Source organism: Stenella coeruleoalba (genome assembly GCF_951394435.1).
Source record: "Stenella coeruleoalba genome assembly, chromosome: 4".
NCBI lineage: Eukaryota > Metazoa > Chordata > Mammalia > Artiodactyla > Delphinidae > Stenella > Stenella coeruleoalba.
The window spans coordinates 137,986,702-138,010,700 of NC_137149.1; the positions used below are offsets into that span (position 1 = coordinate 137,986,702).

The 23,999-nt window shown below is 34.0% G+C and overlaps 1 protein-coding gene across 7 annotated transcripts in view; it reads right to left on the reverse strand.

The window, feature by feature from the left end:
• The window catches only part of GRID2 (glutamate ionotropic receptor delta type subunit 2), a 1,377,005-nt gene that overhangs the window by 316,705 nt on the left and 1,036,301 nt on the right, over nt 1-23,999 (reverse strand). For all 7 annotated transcript variants that reach the window (XM_079920116.1, XM_079920112.1, XM_079920110.1 and 4 more), the window contains one exon: nt 19,799-19,996. In XM_079920116.1, the coding sequence (XP_079776242.1) occupies nt 19,799-19,996 (198 nt within the window). The remainder of the gene's footprint in view (nt 1-19,798; nt 19,997-23,999) is intronic.

A 23,999-nucleotide genomic window follows, 5' to 3' on the forward strand; every position in this document is an offset into this window, starting at 1 on the left:
TGAACTATGCATAAATTTTAAAAATTTCTTGACAGCTTTCTGAAATATCATTTTATATTCTTTAGTCTTGAAATAATGTTTTAATGTAAAAATTTCAGGTTTGCTTGGGAGAAAGTAGACATTGAAGAAAGCTAAGAGAGGAAGAAAGGGGGGAGGAAGGATGGAAGGGAGGAAAGGTGAGAGGGAAGAAGAAAGGAAGAATGTGTTCGAGTTTTACATCTTCATTTAAGATATATGACATGACTTTGGGCAAGCAGCCAAACCATCAATTTAGATTACTCATCTGTATAATGAATAGACTGAAATTGGTAATATAAGAGCCTTTCCAACCTTGAAATTGTAATTTAAAAAATTATTTCTTGAGACCTTATATTACGATAATTCTCTATTTGCTAATATGGGAATATAAATATTTTTGTTCTAAAGACTTTAAAAGACTTTAAAGTTTCAACAGACCTTTCTAAATAAATATAATATGTAAGTTGGGGAAAAGAAAAATAATCAAACTGTAAAATTAATCACAAATTATTAATTTTCTCAATGTCAAGATTTTATGCATTTCTTTGAAAGAAACAGATATGTTATGTCACGGTTACAGATTAATATTTCAGTTTCAATTATAAACACATACTACAATATCCACTACTTTTCAAATATACCACTGGAAATGAATAAATATCGAGGTTGAACCAATGAAATTGTGGTTAAAGTAACTTTTACTCTGAAATTAAGATCATACTTAAAAATCCTAGAAAAATTTTAAGGAACAAAAAATTATAAAGAAAACAGTCAAATTCCAATAAGATGACCACTATTGCAACTCCCTTAATGTTATATCTGAGTTGCTTCTGTTTTGCTATATACATTCATTTTATTTTTTAGACTCCACATATAAGTGATATCATACAGTATTTGTTTCTCTCTGTCTGACTTAATTCACTAAGCATAATATTCTCTAGGTCCATCCACATTGCTACAAATGGCAGAATTTCATTCTTTCTTATGGCTAAATAATATTAAGAATGGTATTATTTTGATTATAGCTTAGCACATGATAAGCCATCTAAAAATCCAATTAAGACAAGTACCAAGGATATTTTGTTACTACTACTATTACAGCCACTACTATTTAACATTTATATAGTGCTAATTATGAGCTGAGTACTTTTCAATATTTAATTCAATTAACCTTCACAAACATTCTGTGAGATAAATAGTATTGTTCTTTTTACTTTATAGATAAGAAAATTGAGACACAGATAGATTAAGTAACTTGACTAAGGTCATAGAGCTAAAATCCAGGATTCCAATCTAGGCAGGCTGTCTCCAGAGTCAATGTGATGTGAACATAATTACTTCCTCCCTTCAAACAATTAGCCCATTACCTGAGTATTGTTCTAGAAGAAAGTATAATTTCTCTCCTGGCTTGAAATGACTCTTTCAGCATATGCTTAATTCATACAGTCACACATGCATACACACACACACACACAAACACACACACGTTCTGGGATTTCTATTCTTTTTTATTGGTCCAATTTCATACAGTTTTAATTGTTTTACCTTTATGTCAGTATCTACAGCTCAAGAATTTCTTCCTTTCCCTTTTTATCACCTTCAGAGTTTTTTTAAGCTAAAACCATGTAAATATATCTTCAAATGTATTTTAAATCATTCTCATAAATTCATAAATTCACTTTGGGATGCTGAATGGACTCCAAGATAACGTAATTTAGTCAGAAAAAAATATTTCAACAGTCTTTGGATATAAGAACATACTTTTCTATTTATTCTAGTCTATTTATTGAAGTCTAATTTTTCCCTCTTTCAGAGTGCAACTATATGTGTTATTTTAAAATAACAATGATATTCTGTACACAGAACAACAGTACTGTTATCAAATTCAGGAAATTTACATTGATGCCATACTTTAATCTACAGTCCATATTACAACCTTGTCACTGATCCCAATACTGTCCCATCCTACAATTTAGTCCAGGATCATGTCTTGAGTTTAGTTGTTGTATCTCTTAGTCTCCTTAAATCTGGAATAATATTGGATCTATCTGTTCTCTAAAAGACTAGTTGAGTTCACCTGTGAAACACTCCAGGCCTGGTCCTCTTTTGTGGGGTAATTCCTTGATAACTTTTTGTATAAATTGGTCTAAGTTCTTTACTCTTTATTTGATTGGATTAGCTAATGATTTGTCTTCTGTTGATATTTTCTAAGAACCAAGATTTAACTTATTAATTTAATTTACTTAAAAAATTATTTACCTTATTACTTTCTCCTTTTATTTTTATCTTCCTTATATCTTCTGTTAAAATTTGCTGTATAAATTTTTTAGCTTTTGAAGATGGAATTAAATATATTTATTTCCATTTTTTTCATTTTTATTGATATGGGTTTTTTTTTTTTTTGGTATGCGGGCCTCTCACTGTTGTGGCCTCTCCCGTTGCGGAGCACAGGCTCCAGACGCGCTGGCTCAGTGGCCACGGCTCACGGGCCTAGCCGCTCCGCGGCATGTGGGATCTTCCCGGACCGGGGCACGAACCCGTGTCCCCTGCATCGGCAGGCGGATCCTCAACCACTGTGCCACCAGGGAAGCCCTGATATGGATTTTTAAGACTATGAATCACTCCTTTAAATATTCTTTATAGATTCATATGTAGTGTTTTCACTACCATGTCTTAAAAAAACTCTGTAATATATATTTGTATTTCTCCTTTTTCCCAAAAGTTGTTTAATAGAAGGCTTTCTTAATTTCAGATGGAAAAATTTTTTAATTTTGGTTTTTTTCTAGTTTTATTGTATTTTGATCAGAGAAATTTAGTTGTAATATATCCACTCAGTGGAACTTAATGGTGTTTTCCATGAGACCTAATCCATGACTGATTTTTGTCAATGTTTATGTGTGTTTTAGAAGATAGTATATTATCAGGATTTTGTGTTTGATATATACACAAAAGATGTATTTCATTATTTGTTATTTATTATTATTTGAATTTTGTATATCTGTGTGTTTTTCTCTGTGGTTTGTTTTTGCTACTTTTTTCTTTTTAGAAAGGTTTGTACTTTTGTTATAGTGGTTAACTTTATATTTATACCTTTTATAGTGCCCTTACTCCCCACTTTTTTTCACTTAACCTTCTTTCTGTTTTTTTTTTCTTTGTTTTAAATGAAATAGGTGACTTCCACTTATTTTCTATACTAGTTAATAATGATATTCTATTTTCCCCTTTCTTTCCCTGTTTTTCTCCCAGTGTTTAATAAGACCATCCTTTCATTTTTTATACCATACTATGATTTCAAATTATCATTTAACCCATGTTTCTAACCTTGTTTTAGCATCATTTCTACAGTTAAATATATTAAATGATCACTATTAGTCGTTTTGTCAAGTTTATCCTGTTATTTCATGGTTGAATGAAGCTCATACTCTAGTTGTTTCATCAGGAGGGGCTCAAGTGTCCACTTTTCTCTTAGCACTTGTGTGTTTAAAACTCTTTTCTCTGTAGCCATGAAGGAGATCTTGAATGGATTACAGAATATTTGGCCTGCACTTAAAAAAAAAATTCTTGATAGTGCTTCTCTAGTGCTGGCTTTCTTCGTGTGTTGCTCTTGAGAAGTCTGATAATGATTTAACTTTCTACCATTAAAAGTAGTTTGATTTTTTTGCCTTGAGGATTTCTTTTCTTTTTTTTTTTTTGTCTTTGAAGTCTAATAATTTTACTAAGACATAGCTCAGAGTTCATTGTCCTGGATCAGCTTTTCTAGGAACACTAAGTACATTTGTTTCATTTTCAGAAAGTTTCCTTAGATTATAGATTTAAATATTAATTGTACCATTGTGTTGCTTTTCTTCTTCAGAGACTTCAAATACATATGCTATACTTTTGGCCTATTTTCCATTTTGATTCATTTACTCTGAACATTTTTACTTCTTTATTTCATTTTAATTATTTTTTCTTGTTGTTCTTCAATGTAATTTAATTTCCTTCGAGAAATTTGTACTTTATGTCTTATAATTTTTGTCTTTTTTTTAAAAAATATATCCTGAGGTTGTTGCATTTCTTTGTCATTTGGCCATTTAAATGATTAGCTTCTGAATTTGTGATTCTGTTAGATTTTCTCCTTAAAACATTTCAAATGCTTGTTTGAGACATTTAATTCAGTTTGAAGTGTTATGTTACAATTTTATTTTGCTCTGTGGTTGTGTGAGGAGAATGTTGATCAACTTTTAAAACATACTGACATACTTTCTTTAATTCTTAGTTTTGAATAGAACTTGTCCAATTATTTTTCTATTCCTGGATAACTTGTAGATAAGAGTCCTTGTTCTATAGTACTTCCTTCTGTCAGTGTAGCAACATTGCTTTCTTCAATGGAGGTTGTTTGGGGGTGGGTGGCAGTGGGTTGGTATGTGTTGTTTCTGCTTGGTTTCTACAGAATTCTTAATTTTGCTCTTTTACTGACCTCTACCTTCACTACCATGTCTCCAAGGAGCACATATATTCTCTAATTTCTCTTGATGCTCCAGAAGTAACGCTTTCCTGAGGGTACTATGCTGGCACACTTTTAAGTCCCTTCCCCTTAGCCAGTGTTGTGGAATAACAAGTTCCAGATTTGTGTTCTGCACATTAACACTTGGTATTAAACTTTCTCTTTCTGAAGGTTATTTTGGCTCTCTTCATGCATGTTCTCTGCTTCCTTTTCTTCTTTCTTTTGAAATCACTTATGCCTTCCCTGCCCTCTCTTCTCACCCATAGACTTGCAATCTCGTTTGGGACTCCAATATTATCTCTGTTGGAATGAGATACTTACATCCAATTTGATAATTAATGGAATTTTTCTGGGGTCCTCTGATAAAGCTACAATTTCTTAGGAGTGTGCTTTCCTGAAATCTGACAACTCTGGTTCATGGAAGGCACCCTACCTTAATTTAGAGTAATATATTAAATTTTCCTCTATGGTTGTATGGTTATGTCATTTGAGGTCTAAAAAGGAAGAGGTAGATGCTTATGCTTGATTCAACATCTTAAGTGGAGAGAAGTCTCAAAAATTCCTAAAATTTCAGTAGTGGAATAACTTGTAAAAATGTCTTCCAGACTCAGTAGAGACATAAGAAGAGAAATATTTTTGGCAGGGCTCAAACATGAGAAGTCGGTGAATATCGGTGTAAGGTACTTATTTGCAAGTTAAACATTTTCCAAGTTTTAGCTGTTAAAAATGTGAGAAAAGAAATTTTCTAACTGTAAATTTGTCAGGTAATTAAATCATATGAGTCCATTTAGCTCAACATGGAAGATAGGCCAATGTGAAAACAAAACATAACAGAAAAACATACATTTCAGCACTGGCTAGTAAGTTTTCCATCTAGAAAACAAAGAAAAGCAAAACTAAGATGAAAAGTAAATTTAAACATTAAACTGTAAAAGCAATATACAAATATATCTTAGATTTTAAAGGGTCAAATTATATAAAACCATCCTATTTTCTTCTTACAAATGAAAGAAATGCTCAAAATATCACTGGATTAAATGTCAATATAGAAGGAGTCTCACGGCTGACAGTCCCGGGCTGATAAAGCTTCCAGAGTTAGAAATCAGCTCATATTCTCTTGTTCTGCTCTGCTCAGTACAAAGCTTCCAACTCATGGTTTAAGATGGCTGTTTAAGCTACAGCCATTCTACTGACATTCCAGCGAGGAGGAAAGAGGAGGATCAGAGTAAGAACAAAAGTCCTCCCTTTAAGAACATTTCCAGAAGGTTCTAATGACACTTCTTTTTAATTCTCATGACACTTCTCATTGGTTAAAACTTAGTCACATGACTGACACTTCTCATTGGTTAGAACTTAGTCACATGACCATACATCAGGAGAGAAGCCAAGAAATGTACATGGTGGACAGTCAGTATTTGGCTATAATTCAGGAGCTATGTTACTAAGAAAGGAGGGAACAGATATTTAAGGACAATCAGCAGTCTTTTCCATACCCTCACGTATAGCCACTGTTTCAAGATTGATGCATGTCCTTCCAGATTCTTTTCTACTTTTACATATATCGATACATATGCCTATATATTTTTTCCAATATTTGATCAAACTTTAAATAATATTATATAATATCTTTGAGTAACACACACACAGAGCTATTCAATCTTTCTAAAGTGTGCACAGAATTTAAAGCAACAGTTATTTTTGTCACCTTTGAATTTTCAGCACATAAATAGCAGATGGTAGGTACGCAATATGATTATGATTATGACGGTACTCTGATAAATTTAATCATTCTTCCTTGAAGAATTTTTAGAACGTTTCCTTTTTCTTGCCCCTTATAAGTAATAGATTTTGATCTTGCAATTTGGATTATATTCAATCAAAACCTGTTTCTTGGAGCTCACCACACTATTTCTAGAAATTAATACTTTTCATTATTGCAACAGATGTTTTGCCTCTGACAACACCATAGTGACAACAATATTATTAGTTTAGTGTTTATGTTGTCATTATTAGTCTTATTTCTAAGCCTCTTCCCAGAAACCACATGCATCACTTCTAACTCTCTCTCTCAAAACCCTGCCCACACCATGCACATTCACATAATGATATAATTTTAAAGTCCCTCTAGAAAGAGTTTAGTTTTCACAAGTCTCCCTCTGTTTCTATATATCTGTATACATAGCGTATATATGCACATATATATGTGTGTATATATAATTTTTACCTGAGTTCATGACATTGCCCCTCCCCCGGAGCCTTACCCCTCATCTCTCTGTTTTTCTGCAGCTCTCATATAGTACTTATACCATAAATATCTATTTTATCTTCTTAGTTATAAACTTCTTGAGGCAGGAGCTTTATGTTCATAGTGTTCTACCCCCCTAAATATTTTTCACACTGCTTTGCTCACAGTAGATTTCCAAAACAGGTCTGTTGACTTACTTGCTCTTTGCTATGTGGTAAGAGGAATAGGTGTTTTTATATAACCCTAAATTTTGGAAGGAAAGAATTAGATTTCAAGGCTGTCTACTGCTTGAAGAAGTCTCTGTCATTGTGAGGAAGTCATTGACTTTACAGGTGTTTTCCATATCAAGCTATCAGCCAGGTCCTCTGACTTTAGTAGTCTAGATTTTAACGTTTTTGGCTCACCTGGGTGAGTTGAACCTCCACATATGCTAGGTATATTTCTCTATGTACAACCCTGTACAAGGGTATCACTATCCTCCTTGTAGAGAGGACAATCTGAGGTTCAGAGAAAGTGAGTAGCTTGCCAAAGGTTATAGGTGAACAAATTGTGGAGTTGGCCATGCCCACCATACTCTACTTGCTACATCTGACAAACTCTTGCTTTCATGGTTTCTGCATTATTTCTTTCTCCTAATTACTTACCCAGCAATTATTCATAGCTCCATTTTTCTTTTTCTTTTGGCATGTATGTGGTTTTAAATTCTTACTCTTATTTTTCTGACTTCCGATTTGACCCTAAGCAATACGCATACTGGGGAAGTAGTTAGAAGGAAGAGATTAACAGACATGATGGTGCATGTATATGTGTATGAATGAGCACAGAAGGCATTATAGGCAACTCTAAGAATCTGAATAATTCTCACATTGAATAATGTGGAAAAGCACTGCAGGGTTTTAGCGAGAGGGTGGTATGATCTGACTGACATTTTAAAATAATCACTTTCACTGCTCTATTGAAAACGATTACAGAAGGAAAAAGCTGTAGCCTGGTGGGTAGTTAAGAGGCCATGGAAGTAGTCCTAAGGAGATGAAACAGTGGTTTGCACCAGTGGTTAGTAGTGAAGTGTAAGAAGTGATCATATTTAGGATATATTTCAAATTTATAGCCAGAAAAAATTGTTGATACATGGGGCTTCCCTGGTGGCGCAATGGTTGAGAGTCCGCCTGCCGATGCAGGGGACACGGGTTCATGCCCCGGTCCGAGAAGATCCCACATGCCGCGAAGCGGCTGGGCCCGTGAGCCATGGCCGCTGAGCCTGTGTGTCCGGAGCCTGTGCTCCGCAACAGGAGAGGCTGCAACAGGGAGAGGCCCGCGTACCCCGCCCCCCCCCACACACACACAAACTGTTGATGCACCGTGTATGACGTAAAACAGAGAAAAAAGAAGTCAAGGGTAACTCAAAGGTTTTGGACTGAGTAACTTGAAGATTAGAGTTGCCATACACTGTGACAGGGTGGTGGTGAAATCAGGAATTCAGTTTTGAACATGTTACATTTGAAGTGCCCACTAGGCATCTAAGAGGAAATGCTGAGTAGTAGCAAGAACTGTAAGTCTGCAATTCAGATGAGATGTCTGGGCTGAAGAAACAAATTAAAAGTTGTCTACTTATAGATGACAATTAAATCCTTGACACTGGATAAGTTCATCAGAAGTTGAAGTGTAGATAGTAAGAAAAGTGTTGGATATGTGTTGGATCTCTCTCTCTCCTCCTTCCTACTTAGCTTTTAGAGAACAAGAACTCTGTGTTTTATATTTTATGTATTCCCTACAATGCCAGCTACACATTAGGCCCCAATAAATGCTTGTTGAATGTCGAGTGGGAAGCAAGCTACAGGTTATTCATAAATTGCAGTGGTTCAGGTATTATCCTGCAGCATTAAAAGGGATTTAAAAATAATAGCATTTCTACAATTCCCAAGAGGAATGCTACCATCTTCAAATAAAAGGGCCATCAGAAAGAGTTTTTCAGTCGTGTAGAGACTTTTTTTAACTTTCTGAAAAGTCATCTTCAGGCTGCTTGTGAACAGAGCATATGGAAGCAATCACTGCCTGAAATGCCCGAACTGTAAATCCACATTTCAGTAAAATGCACACCAAGGATAATGACCAAAATTGAGTGAATTTTTATTTTCATTACAGTAACCTTTTCAATCATTCTAGAATTCACTTAAGACTGCTATTAAAGATGTTTTCAGACCTCTGCAGGGGGGCAAATGTAAGTTCTCTGTAAATGAGAAAGAACTAGCTCCCAGAAACAGTTTGTCTCTATGAGAAGTGAATCTGTAAAGGCTGTTCTCCTAGCAATTCTGTGTGGCATTAAGTGAAATATAAAATGAGTAAGAGATACATTAGATGTCCTCACACATGTATCTGGAGCCTCTGCAGTCACCTCCTCCCTTGATACAGCTGAGTCTTGTGAGGTGCTTGGGTGTTTGCTCGTTGTTTTTTTTTTTTTTAATTTATTTATTTAATTTATTTATTTTTGGCTGCTTTGGGTCTTTGTTGCTGCGCACAGGTTTTCTCTAGTCGCTGAGAGCCGGGACTACTCTTTGTTGCGGTGCCCGGGCTTCGCATTGTGGTGGCTTCTCTTGTTGCGGAGCACGGGCTTTAGGCGCACGGGCTTCAGTAGTTGTGGTGCGTGCAGGCTCAGTAGTTGTGGCTCGCGGGCTCTAGAGCACAGGCTCAGTAATTGTGGAGCACGGGCTTAGCTGCTCCGCGGCTTGTGGGATCTTCCTGGACCAGGGCTCGAACCTGTGTCCCCTGAAATGGCAGGCGGATTCTTAACCACTGCGCCACCAGGGAAGCCCTGCTTGCTTTTTAATCAGGGAAATCTTTACTTATTTTAAAGCCTGTCACTATAAAATTACACAAATTTATACAAATTACAAAGAGAAAACTCAGAATCATTAAGACTTAAAACAATTAAAATCTGAAGTATCCAAATGGCAGTCAAGAGTAAACACAGAAATACCTTTCAAGACATGCCTCTACTTTCTATATCAGAGTGAAATAAACATTCTGATATTAGTATGTGAATTTAAAACAAATTCCTCAAATGGGGTTGGTACATTCATGTGAGTGACTGTCTAAAGATTCCAAATATGGCTTCAATGTTGTGTAAAGGATGTTTTCTATTTCTCTTCAATATTGAAGTTAAACTTATTTAATAAAGTTCTCAACTTTGCAAAAACACAGGGAAAGAAGGAATGCATTCTCTATCATATCAATTACCTTCCTAGACCATATAAATTATTATCCTCTTTCATTTGTGGTATATTTCTCTATGTTTATAATTTCCAGACTAACATAGACCATTATTTTATGGAATAAGCATCCTAAATAAAAATGACCGATCAATCTAAACAATTCCCTAAGATTATGTCCATAGAATCATATAGAATCTCATGGTTGAAATGCTCTTTAAAAGTTACTTAGAATGGTCTCACACAAATCTGCACTCTCTTTTATGCCTGGAAGTTATCTTCCTCTTTAATTTTATCCCCAAACCATGACCGGAGATAGATGAAAATCTAGGTAATAGATGGCATTTCAATAGCCAACAGTGGATTTCAGGATTTATATATCCTCAAGTTATGAGATTTTCTTATCATAGCACCAGTCTTTGTATCACCTTGGCTTTGATTGATGCAGTAGTCTCTTAATTTATATCCTATAGCCCACCAAATCTTTTTAATTCTACACATATTTTACTGAATTTTTGTTTGTCCTAGCCTGTAAGTTTCTTTAAACCTTAAAGCCATTCCTGGACAACATCATTCCCTTTGGCAAATATTCACTCACTGTTCTTTAGCTTTGATTCAAGACTTATTATTCACCACTTATCTGTGCTTGCCATCTATTAGACCAAGTACTTAATGATTCAAGTCCTTTATCTGATTGAATTGCTCCTTACTGTTTGCAATGTCTGCCAATTCAATATCACCTGCAAATTTAGAAAATTGCTTCTACAACCGTTCACTAAGTCATTTGCATCTACATAATTTATTTCCTTTCACAGATCTCTTTTCATCCTTCTCCTTCATTAGTGTTAAATTCTTTCCTTATCAACAACAAATATTTTGGGTCATTTTTTTCTCTTCTTACATACACACAGTTTGTGTTACTTCCCACATCTGTGATCCAGCTCCATCCAATATGTATATCCAGTGGATTATTTTTGAACACTCACTATTCAGACATACAAACATGCATTCTTATGACCACATGTACTTTTTCAACTTCTTGCCCGACTACAGCTGACATACTCTGGGAAATTCAATTAGTCCATTAATGCTTGTTCAATCTAATTTAAAGAATTAAAATCTCAGTGTCTAATTTAAAGTCTCTATGAGGACTTCTTTTTCCCTTTACACATTTTATTGATTCCCTTTGAAAAACTACCTTTTTGTTTCGCAAGGCTTGTTAGCATTTATCACTGGGCAGGTGTGTGGGGGGAGCAGTTCTCTGGTGAGTGAAGTTTCATTGGTGGATACAGACATTTTCAAGCTGGTTTACAGTCATGGAAAGATATAATGGAAATATATATGGGTTTTTGTGTGTGTAACTGTGGGGCATACTTGATGATCTTCAGGCATCCAACTGAGGACCCTTTTCATCCACAAGCGTGGCTCCTCAAACACTGCCTTCTCCTGATCCAGGGGGTGGCTTGTTCAAGAGGCAGCTTGTGGCCTTTGTCCTAGCTAACCACTTCTGTCTTCTCTAGTCCAAAGGAATCATCCCAACCCTAACTTCTTAAAAAATTGAGATAAGAATGTTGTTAACCATTGTGTCTCCCGCAGCTTGTTCTTGTAACACAGATACATCCAACTCTATGGGCCTAACTTTATGCCTGATGCCTTCCGGACTGCCCCTGCCACTCCTCTCCAGTGCGGATGGGAAAGAGGTCAGCTCACCACCTTCTCAGGTCCTCTAAACCCTCCTCCCAAGTAAGCTCTCTCTTCCCTCCAGCGTTTTCTGTCTTTCTTAGAAGCAAAAGTAATAACACCAGTTCTCCTTGTCCAGGCTCACGTACCATTTTGTGCATGATCTTCATGTTACTTCAATACTCCCAATTTAGTTTTTATAATGGAGGTGAGAGGAATACCTATATTTCTTTTTCTTTCTTTTTTTTTTTTTTAGGACCAACAGGATAATTTTATTCTCATTTTTCCTTAAAATAAAGATACAGTAGAAGTTTAACAGTTCACTATGATTAGATGTGATTTACAACTTTTTTTTTTTTTTCCTCGGTACACGGGCCTCTCACTGCTGTGGCCTCTCCCGTTGCAGAGCACAGGCTCTGGACGGGCAGGTTCAGCGGCCACGGCTCACGGGGCCCAGCCGCTCCGCGGTATGTGGGATCTTCCTAGACCGGGGCACGAACCCGCGTCCCCTGCTTTGGCAGGCGGATTCTCAACCACTGCGCCACCAGGGAAGCCCCCTACAATTTTAACATTTTTTTAAACAAATGACAACAGAAACAAAAAAAAAACTAGTACAAATCATAAAACTACTAGAGCAAAGAGAAACTACCTTTCTGATCAAAACAGGTACCACAGCTCTAAACTTCCTTAGAAAGCGTTCTAAGATTTCTAAGCTAAACTTTCTTAGAAAGGGGTTTGTGGAAAGCCTTTAATTTCAAGTATTTAAACTATTCCTGTACCCACTAAATGCTTTCATCATCTTGTTAATCAAACGCTTCCTAAATTTACGAACCAGTGATCAAGCGGCCTGAAACAAGTCTTGATCCTATTTTTCCAGCTATAAATTATTAATATTTCAAGGAAACAAAATATTTTCTAAGCACGTAAGTTTTCTAAAAACTTCAATTACCTTTTCTGGCTCAGTACCTGACTGAAATGTTCAAATGTTCGTATTGCACACAAAAAAATTTGAGCAGCATATTATATGAGTGTGAGAAGCTGATGAAAAATAAGATTGAGGAAAATCCCCAAGTTGTGTCCCATGTAACATGATTGAATATATAGTTTCTGTATCTTTAATTAATATAAGTAAAAACTAATCTTTAGAACAGCACAGAAATACTAATGCATCAGAGTTTTACAAAATATATTCAACCCCCTTATATGTGCAACAATCTTTTAGTTTTGGAGCTGCCATACAAGCGAGCTAGTTTCTTCTCCTTTATGTATGAAAGCCAGAAGTCATATGTACAAAGTTATTTATATGAGAAGAATAAAGATCCACATTCCTTTTCTTTGTCCTTGACAAATATTTATGGGATGTTGGAAATGATGAAAAAACAATTTCAATGTTATGAAGTCCAAAGACTTGGAACGAAAAAACTTGTAGTGGCGCACTGCGCTACACGGAATGACAATCATCTTCTAGAAAGAGGAAGACCTATATTTCTTAAACTTTTTTTTTTCTTTTTTTTTAGCTCTAGACATCATACACATGGGTTCCAGGTACATTTACTAATTGTTTCTAGACAATTCCATCTGGATGTTCTTCGGCCATCCTAAAATTAAAATGTCTAGAGCCAAGCTCTGTATCTCTGTTGCTCTTTTCTAATCTGTTCTTCTACATTCCCTAACTCTGTCATTGAGTGTCCATCTGCTCATGGCCCTCTGCTAAATTTCTCACTAAATCTCAACATGTCCTTTCTCTTCTCCTCCAACTTCTAGTCATTTTTTCTTGGAAAAAGTTCTAGTTCTAGTCATTTTTTCTTGGAATATTGATTGCTGTCTCAAAATCAGTTTTGGGTGCTAATCGCCTATTGCTGTTAAGTTTAGACACACTTTTTTCCTCTCTAGATTGTTGAAAAAGACATTTGTCTTTTCCCTTCTTCACTCCAATGCATCCTTGGCCTTACCTCAGTTATCTTTCTTAAACATAAATTAAATCCTACTTTTCTCTTATGTAAAAACCTTTTATAATTTTCACTGGCTAAGTGATAAAGTCCAAACTCTTTAGCACGGCAAGCATGCTTTTATAATTATCCCTACTGTTGCTTCTCACACTCCTACTCATCCTCAAGACCTAGCTCAAATTTCTCCTCTTATGTGAAATCTTTTCAACTCCTCAGGCAGAGGCTGCCACTCCACCCTCTGGTTGCCAAGGCACCCTGTATACATTACCCTATGGCATTGATCACACTGCGTTTTAATGATTTATTTGCACATTTGTCTTCCTTGTACACTGTGAGATCTCTGAAGGCAGGAATGATGTCTTCCATTCCTTTGTATCTGTGATGCTAGGCACAGTGCCCAGAACATACCATGCATTCAGAAACACATGGGGAATGAAAGGATGAATATAGGGCATTCTGCCTGGCACACAAAATAAAGTAAACACAACCTCAGCCCTCTGGTTCCAAAAGAGGGACTATGGAAAGAAAAGGGAAGAGGTCAGTCTCTCTCTCTCTCTCTCTCTATATATATATATACTTTCCCCCCGACAAAGGGTCATTTGAAAAGTGAAATAGATGTACCCAGAAGACAGAATTATCAAAAAATGGGAATAGTTTGAAAGCCTTATGGGACAAAGGATGAGTTTAGCTGGGGTTGAAAATATAGGAAGATGCAGTGAATGAGGCCAGCCAAAGCAGATTGAAGCTGAATGCGATCTATATGGAGTGTGACAAAATGTAGGGATTAAGACGTAGACTTCAGAAAACAATGGATGCCTTTCTAAGGAGCTTTAATTTTTTTTTTAAAAAAGGAAAAGAACAGGTTTTTGAGATAAAAAGTGAGATTTTTTGAGAAGTTGAAAGATGCAAATGTTTTTTGTCACTCCCCCAATCCTTCTCTATGTAATCTTATTTTTTTATCCTCGATTCATATTCAACCAAACTCCATCTGAACCTTCTTTGAATTTGCAGGTCTTAAAACCTGCGGTGAACTGTTTGAGTATTATTTTCCTCACTGTCTGTAATTTGGTTTATTAAAATGCTTTTAAGACCAAACTTACACTAGAACTCTGTTCCTCTCTGTTAACTGGTTAAGGGGGGTGAGCACTTGGACTCTGGATTCACACTGCCTGGGTTTGAATCATGAATTCTCCACAACTTGGCTAAGTGACCGAGGGCAAGTTACTTTAGCTCCCTAACTCTTTAGCTCCCTAACTATAATTGCTTATTTGGGTTCAGTTCAGTTTCATCATCCACACTATTGGGATAATAGTACTACCTACCTCACAGGGTTGTGTGAGTGCTTCGGCAATAGTAAGCTCTACATAAGTGCTAATAATTATTATTTGGTCCATTTCAAGCTATGTTTTTTTTCATTTCCTATGGTACCTTTCTTGTCACTGCTGTCAAGTATATTGCTGACTGAAATATGTGCTTCTAATTCCAATGATATTCTATTTTTTATTTTAAAACACAGCATATAAAAGAATTCCAAGTAATAGAACATGAAGTTTTAGCTCTTTCCTTATAAAAGCACTAAACTTTCATATTTCATCAACTTACTTTATTTTTTTACTTTATTAATTGCCCTACTCCACTACACTAGATTTCCTTTTAGATTTCTATTATCTATCAGTTTCTTCTTTTGAAAGTCTAGTTCGTATCTTTTATAGCTTTACCTATGGGGATCTTAGTATTTTCTTATGGATTTTATACTTCTTCATGTAGGTGAAGCAGTGAGGCTAACAACGCATCATACTTTTGCAAATATTTTCCAGCGTATCATTTGTAATTTAATTTAGTTATTATTGTTTTTGATTTATTGATGATTTAAAATTTTGTATACATGCAGCTATTGATAGTTTCCATGTAACTTATTCCATTATTTTTAAGCCTCTGATACTTCCCATGTTCCCTCTCTGACTCGTTTTTAATGTGTTTTTCCATAATCATCATGACAAATACTCTAGAAAACGTTCTTTTAATTTTGGTTTCCCCTTAGGAAGGCAGACAGTCTTGTTAATTTTAGAAGTCTTACGTCATGTATAGAGGTATTCAATGGCAATATTTACTGCTATTTTAAATATACTTAGATTCATGAAAAATGTCTACACTAGTAAAATATATATAACAATAATAAGCTCACTTTTCTGGAACTCTGTCATGACATTATTATGCCGTTGCAACAGTGTTATTTTGCTTTACAGGGGTCAATAATACTGATAACATTTTAATGATGATTCTTGTTGGATAATCTAAATTACTTTATGATATTTTACTGCATTACTACTTGCATAATTGAATTGACATTTTAAGTTGCTGAAAATTAGAGCATACATCTCTATTAGTAATAGAATACAGTGACTGCCCATTCCTTCTGAAAATGTTATCTTCCTGTTGCTTTCATTTTTTTAATTTAATTTTTATTTTATATTGGGGTACAGTTGATTTACAATGTTGTGTTAGTTTCAGGTGGACAGCAAAGTAATTCAGTTATATATATACATATATCCATTCTTTTTAAGATTCTCTTCCCATATAGGTTATTATATAATATTGACTAGAGTTCCCTGTGCTATACAGAAGGTCCTTGTTGATTATTTATTTTATATATAGTAGCGTGTATATGTTAATCCCAACCTCCTAATTTATTCCTCCCCCCCACCTCTCTCTCTTTGGTTACCATAAGTTTGTTTTCTTTTCTTTTTTTTAAATTAATTTTTATTGGAGTATAGTTGCCTTACAATGTTGTGTTAGCTTCTACTGTACAGCAAAAGTCCCTCCCTTTTGGACTTCCTTCCCATTTAGGTTACTACAGTGCATTAAGTAAGAGTACCCTGTGCTATAGAGCATGTTCTCATTAGTTACATTCTCTCAGTCTTCTTCCCCTGTCTCTACCTGCTCCAACAAACTCTTATGTAAGCTTCTTCACTTTTACCTGCTTAAAAAGTATTTCTTAAAGCCTAGTCAGAATGGCTAAATATCTTCTTGAAGAAAATAAAATCTAGTTGCAATAAATAGCTTTATATTTTTTCCAGCTAAAAAATCATACATTTGTCAGTCAGCTTCTCTAAGTCTGAATTTTTGCTATCTAAAAGGACCCTGCTGAACTTTACATTATCATACAATAATGATATGCTCTTACATGCAAATAAAAACAAATTGTTTATGAAGAACAACATACAATTGCTTGTGTGTGGTTTTTATGCGATAAATTCTTAAAGTGTTTTTAAAAAATCATAGTTAGAAGTGATCTTCCCACTAACATACTTGTATTCCTCATTTCATAGGTGAGGAAGCAAATCTCAAAAATCTAACTAACTGGAGCGAGCACACAACCAAATTAAAAACAGCACCAACATTAGCCTCATTATAATGCTTGGTACTTTTAACTTGCATTTAGTAAGTGAAGATTGTTAGCGTGATAATTCTTAAGGATTTTTATCTACTATATCTATAGGATAAACTTGCATAATGCCTTTCCTTTTGTTTATCTTTATTTTAATATAATTGCTTATCTGGGTTCAGTTCAGGCAGGACCCCTCAGAAATACAAAGACAGAACGCTTGTTTTGTGGGTTTATAATAAAGGAATGTAAGATAAATAGTCATAGTTTTTATAAGAGAGATGAGGATTGATGATTCCTGTTAGCCTATTAAAATATTTCTATTAACCTTTTGCAAATAAAATTCCATATGTAATGGGTTTATTAAATAAACTGACGTTAGTAAAGTTTTAAAGGATATGAAAAACAGCTTTATTGTTTTTCCTATCACTGTCTTCAAAACCTCTTATTTTTTTTTTCTCTTCTACATCTCTTAGAAACAACTTAGATCCTTTAGCTTTCTGAATACTTTTCAGTATTCCAGAAATAATTCCAGTTCTGGCAATGGTGGAATAATTTTTTATTGGGTTAACCCAACAAAGAGTAACAATTGTAAATTCTGGATGAAATTTTTAAAAAACACACATTGAACAGATTGCGTATCAGCTGAAAGCAAACATAAATTGAAGAGTACTCCACCCTTGACAGATGGTAACTGCTTTGGGTGAGATCTACTTTTATATGGCTCATTCACTGAGGACCCACCTCAGTTAGGCAACAACAGGTAGCTAGAGCTCAAGCAGAAAGTCAGAGTCTTATTAGCTTAATGCATCAGAGGATGGTGTTTGAGGCAGCCAGACTGTGCAGATATCAAAAGAGGACTCACATAAAGGAGAGAGCCACAGAGAAATAAGCCCCAAAATCTATGTATAAACTTCCCTCAAATCCTTGGTTGACTCCTAATCAATACATGCGTAAGAATGATTCTAGCTACCTAGAATAAAAAAGTTACCGAATGAACTTAACGGAAATTGGAGATGGCAAAGAAAGAATCAATAACCTGAAAATAGATCACGATAAATTATCCAATCTAAAGATCAGAGAGTAAAATATTACGATGAAATAAACAAGACGACAACATTAATAAGGTCTAACTTGAATGTTTTCTGAGCCTCAAGTACAGAGGAGAAAGAGAAGAGGGTGGAAAAAAATATTTGTATAAATAATTGTCAAGATTTATTAAACTTAGTGAAACATATCCCAGAAGCTCAGTGAACCTCTAACAGAGATAAATACAAAGAAAATCATAGCTGAACATCAAAACATCAAAAATGAAAAGAGAATTAAAAAACGGCCACCCCTACATTATAAAAAAGGAGCAAAAGTACAAATGATGGCTAACTTCTCATCAGAAACAATATTTGGCGAAAGACAATAGAATGGCATATTTAAAGTCATGAACGTTAAAAAAAAAACTTTATGTATGGTAATGAATGTTAACTAGACTTATTGTGGCAATCATTCTGCAATATATACATATATCAAATCATTAAGTTGTACGCCTGAAACTAATATAATGTTATGTATCAATTATACTGTGAAATAATAAAAACATTTATTATTGTATGAAAAATTGTTGAATAATAATTTTATTTTTGAAATAAAAAGTTGCTCTTGCTTTAAAATCACCAGCCTTGATTTTAGGAATAATAATATTTCATCTATAATTTTCTTCTTAGATAATAAAAAAGTATGAGGAAAAATATATTTTGATTATAAGTGACTGTGTTCTGAGACTCGCAGTGCTCTTGTCAAACATAAATCAGAATCAGCAGTGTCACTTGAAAACACTAAGACAAAAAGTATCTAGGAAAAATAAACCTGTCAACTCAGAGTTTGTTATTTGCTAATAATATTAAAACTGAGGATAAACAAAGAAATTTTAAGATAAACTAAAGTTGAGAGTATATGCCACTTGTAGGACTGGACTTCAAGACATTGTAAAGGAAGTTCTTCAGGCTGAACTAAATGATACCAGCCAGAAGCTCAGATATGTAGAAAGGAATAAAAAAAACACAGATAGTAAATAGACAAATAGTTAAATATCAGAAACTGTCTTTTCCCCCCCTCTTTATATCTTTGAAAGTCAACTGATTGTTTAAATCAAAAACTATGACATTTTACTTTGGAGTTCATAAATATAAATACATGACCATAATAACACAAAGGACATAGTACATATAAATGGAATTATATTGCTGCATGTTTATTACTTTTTTTAATGCGATGGGGTATGGTATTAATCTACACAGAATGTGATGTTAAGAATGCACATTACTATCTCTAGACTAACCATAGACAAACAAAACTACAGAGAAATACAGCTACAAAGCTAAGAGGGAAATAAAATCAAACACTAAAAAAATTCAATTAACCCAAAGGAAGGCAAGAAAAGAAGGAACAGAGGGAAAAAATGAGATACACAGAAATCAAATAGTAAATTATAGACATAAACATGACTATTCAACAACTCATCAGGAAGACATGATGATTAAAAATGTGTATGCTCCTAATAATAGAGCTTCCAAAAAATGAAGCAACGACTGACAGAAGTGGAGATAAAGTAATAGAGAAATAGTTTTCTATTATAGGAAATATCGTAAAATTTAGCTTTATATTGTCATCAGTTTTTGTTTCCACAAAGTTCATGAAATAGTATTGGTGAGATTTGATTCAACACCGCCACCTAATGCTTTGCCTTACACTTATTCTACATGAAATTAGCTTCCAAGGGTTATAGTCAACCTTTAGATATGTGATAAACAAACAAGCAAACAAATCAATGCTTACCTTAAACACTAGTTCTCCCACCAAGCCATTCCATGTCCCATCTTCTTGTGGGCTTCCATACTTGTGATCCGGTGCAACATAAATTTCATAGTTAAAACCCAGGTAGTTAGATAAGGCATCCAAAACATCAATGGAGAAGCCTTGGTATTTCTTTGGCTTACCCAGGACATTTTCAGAGACCATTACAAAAGGTTCTTCCTACATGGAAATAAGAGAAATCCTTGATGTCAATCGATATTGCTCTCTTAAAGCAAACATTAATTCTTCAAAGAGTTTTGCTTACAAACAGTCTAAAAATTGGTTTTACACTGTGTGAGAATAACTTAGAAATATAACTTATGTGTTATTAATGCATCACTTTATCAAACAGTGTTTAATCACCCCGTTTCTTGTCAGCTCTCATTTTATTATTACCATATCAAAAATTAGATGAAAGTGATTATAAAACTTCAGGAACCGTGAATTCATGTTTCTTGCCGTCTCGGGACCAACCTAAGATTCATCAATAATAAAATCATATTTAGGAGATCATGAATTTGTTTCTCTCCTCAGGCAGTTATTGTTTATTTATGTCAAAATATGTAAAATAATATTTTAACAGATATAAACTACATAGAATTTTCTGAAAAGATCAAAAACTTCTAAGAACATATAATTTAGCTAAAATTTATAACATCACATTTACTGGGAGTTATTTGCTAAGTAATTTTGAAACTTGGATATAAACACACATTTCATTGCAAAAGTAATTTCTTTACTACTGTTATGAGAAATTCACTTACTTTTTGGGTAATTTGTGTAATTTAGTAAATTCAGCAAATTGGTTTCAATTTCCACCTCTTTCATCTTTTTGCATTGTTGTCCTCTTACAGTTAACAAATAGTGCCCTTTCACTTTTTAGAACACCTGGTGTTAAGAGCGGTAAATTGGTTTGACACATGTTGGCAGACTACAGAAAATTAGATAATCTATTTCTTAATTTCCTAAACTTGTTCAGGAATCTTTCAACAACAGTAATATTTACATCCATAGTATGTATATACACCCAGTCCTGTGGGCAGGTTAAAATCTATCCTGGGTCTAAGCCAGAATACCCAAGGATTTTAGCTTTGGATCATTTTTCCTTAGGGACTCACAAAACAGCCTTCATTGAGTGGTAAAATAATACTTTGCTTTTAGCTCTTACTCAAAGACACTAAGTAAGCGCCTTATAAAATCACTACGTCTATTATAGGAATATTGTCCACCATAACATTCAGTTTTCCCATGAGATAAATTTTTAAATTGTTCAGAGCCAAGAGAGCTTCATTTTGCTTCAGTAATGCCTTTTTTAAAATAATGAAAATGTAAATAATTATTTAGCTATCCCATTTCACTTTGGATACCCAGGAGATTATGATGCTCATCTATAACTATGTTGATATTGTGTTATTTGTAATTTTTAAAAAATCTTAGTTTTCTAAGCTACTGGTATTATTTTTTTTAAAAAACTGGTCTTGTTTAACCATTTATATCTTATTTTATAGTAAAATAAATCAGTAAATAAATAGTTAGATGAAGGATGTGACTGCTGTTTCTTCCCCAGTAGTGTTCTCCTCTTTGTCATTAATTATATGTATCTATTTTCATTTTAGCACTACTGAGAATAAAGACAATCCATAGTCTCCCTTCAGGCAAGATGAAACCATGTGACCAATTCTGACAAATGTGATGTAGGCAGGGTGCTTTGTGCAACTGTTCTTCTGTCCTTTCTACTTATGAACACGTATTGGCTGGAAGCTCTGGTAACTATCTTAGATCACACATAATAGAGAAATAAGACAGAAGAAGTCTATGTCCTTGGCACTTGAAATGCTATAGAAGAATGACTGACTCTCTCGGGTTCTAGAATATAAGAAAAATTTAAAATTTCAATTTCTTGTTGTTAAGCTCCTGATTTTTTTCCTGTTTTAGCAGTATTTGATGCTAATGAATAATGACAGATTGATATATCAACAGATGAGAGGTTTTGAGAATGAATGAAAATTTCTAACAATACTGACTTTAATCTAAATGATATCAAATGAGTGAAAAGTAAAAATTCAACAAATCCTTTAATACAATATATAAAATACAGAACATCTTCTTGATTCCAAATATAAACTTCCCGCTAATATGGCAAAATTTGCTTCTGTCCATTTGATTGTCTGGACAAAATACAGACCTAGCTAATGACTATGCATTGCACAAATACTCTGAAGTGGGTCATGAAGTTATTAGATTCAGAATGGGTTAAAGAAATTCCAAAATAAAGATCATATTCAGAGAGCATGTAAATAAGATCAGGAAATTCTAGAATTAATTGGGCATTGATTGTTTATATCATGTTGTACATGCTGGCAACAGAGAGCATGTAATTATTTCCTTACACACATTTCATTCATTTCTATATTTTGAACATCTATCCACTGACAAACCAATGGAAAGATGCTTCATGAAAAATCTTATTATTTGACTGGTTCCTCTACCAATAATTTTGGACCATATGTATTCTTTATTTATCCATGGTCTTTAAAATCTAACAAATCTCTTAGGTACAGCAGCAATTTAATCACCAGGATATGCAAAACCACTCTTTAAGGTGACACCTAAAAAATTAAGAAGACTAATTAATTATAATGCAGAGCTAACTGCTCTATGTGGCAAAAATAATATCCAAATGTATGCTTTCATATGAAATAGTGATTCTTTTTCATTTTGATTATCTTTAGAACAATTGTTTAATATGTTAGATTATGTTATATTTGCTTAATATGCTGAATTTTCCCCTAGAAATGACTTTTTAATTCCAACTTTATAAGTAAATCCCTAGGCAAATGGATCCCTTTCAAAAGTTTGTTGTCAAAATCTGCTTCTAGCAACATCAGCTACAAATGATTAGAGTTACAGAATAAAAATGGTTATACTAAAGGTTGTTTTAAAGACTGTTGATGAATTATTGATGAACATGCTTTTTAAATTGTACATCCTAACTAAACTTTTATTACATCTTATCACTTCTCTTCTAGATCAATGTTTTTAAGCTTTGTTTTTAAGCTCTATTACACATTTGGATCACTATGCATAAATCCTACCTCAGACCACTTGTGTTTTATGAGGACAATAAAACAATATATTGGACAGGTAAACACAGACTGAAGCTCTGGGACCTATAATAGAAAAGATACTTGTTCCTTCTCTACGGCAATACTGAGCTTGGTTTAATCACTTTTATCAATGCACCTATTTCCAAAATTTATTCATTCATTGACTTATCCATTTAACTTGCATTAAGCAGTTACTGCATCAAATTACTACACTCAATATAGTGAGAGATATGGTAAAAAGTCATGGACACCACTTTCAAAATAATCATAACCTAGTATTGGAAAATCTATGTACTCAAAAAACATAAAGCAAAACTCAAGCAACCTGCAGCATAACTGGTACAAACAGAATATAAGAGAAATAGAAAGGAAACTGTAAAAAAAGGAAAATCACCATTTTGAGGGTTACAAGCCATGTACTATTTTAACAGATAAGAAAAACTAGAAACAAAAGTTTCAACTCAAAGTCACACAGTAAGTTACAGAGAGGAGGCATCGTCATAACTCAACTTACTTCAATATTATATTTTTGGACCTCAAAATTTTCAATGTATGGATTAAAATCTAAAATGCCATAATTTGTTTCATATTTTAATGCAGTTGAAGGTGGTGTGAGACTGACAGACTCCAGATTCCTGACAGGAAGGAAAAATAAAAACCCCACAATCTTCTAGGAAGTATTTTCATTTTAGGTCTTACATTATCCCTTCAAACGATTGGTTGAATACAATGTCCACAGCAAAAGTCAAAGATACCATGTAACAGGAAGTTGTATTTCATATATAAAACCAGCAGAAGTAATATGTAACAGAAACAGATCTTTCAAGGACTCAGTTACTAAAATTTTCAGATGCATATTATAAAAATTATGTTTACTATTTTTAAGGAAATAAGGGGAAAACTTTTTTGGCAGAAAATTGGAAACTAAAGGAAGTATCATTGTAGAATTTGAAAAGAACTAAACAGAAATGTAAGAATTAGAAAAGACAATGACCAAAGTTAACAACTATCTAAGTTTATCAGCAGATTAGAAACAGATGAAGAGAGAATTAGTGACCTGTTATAGGTCAGAACTA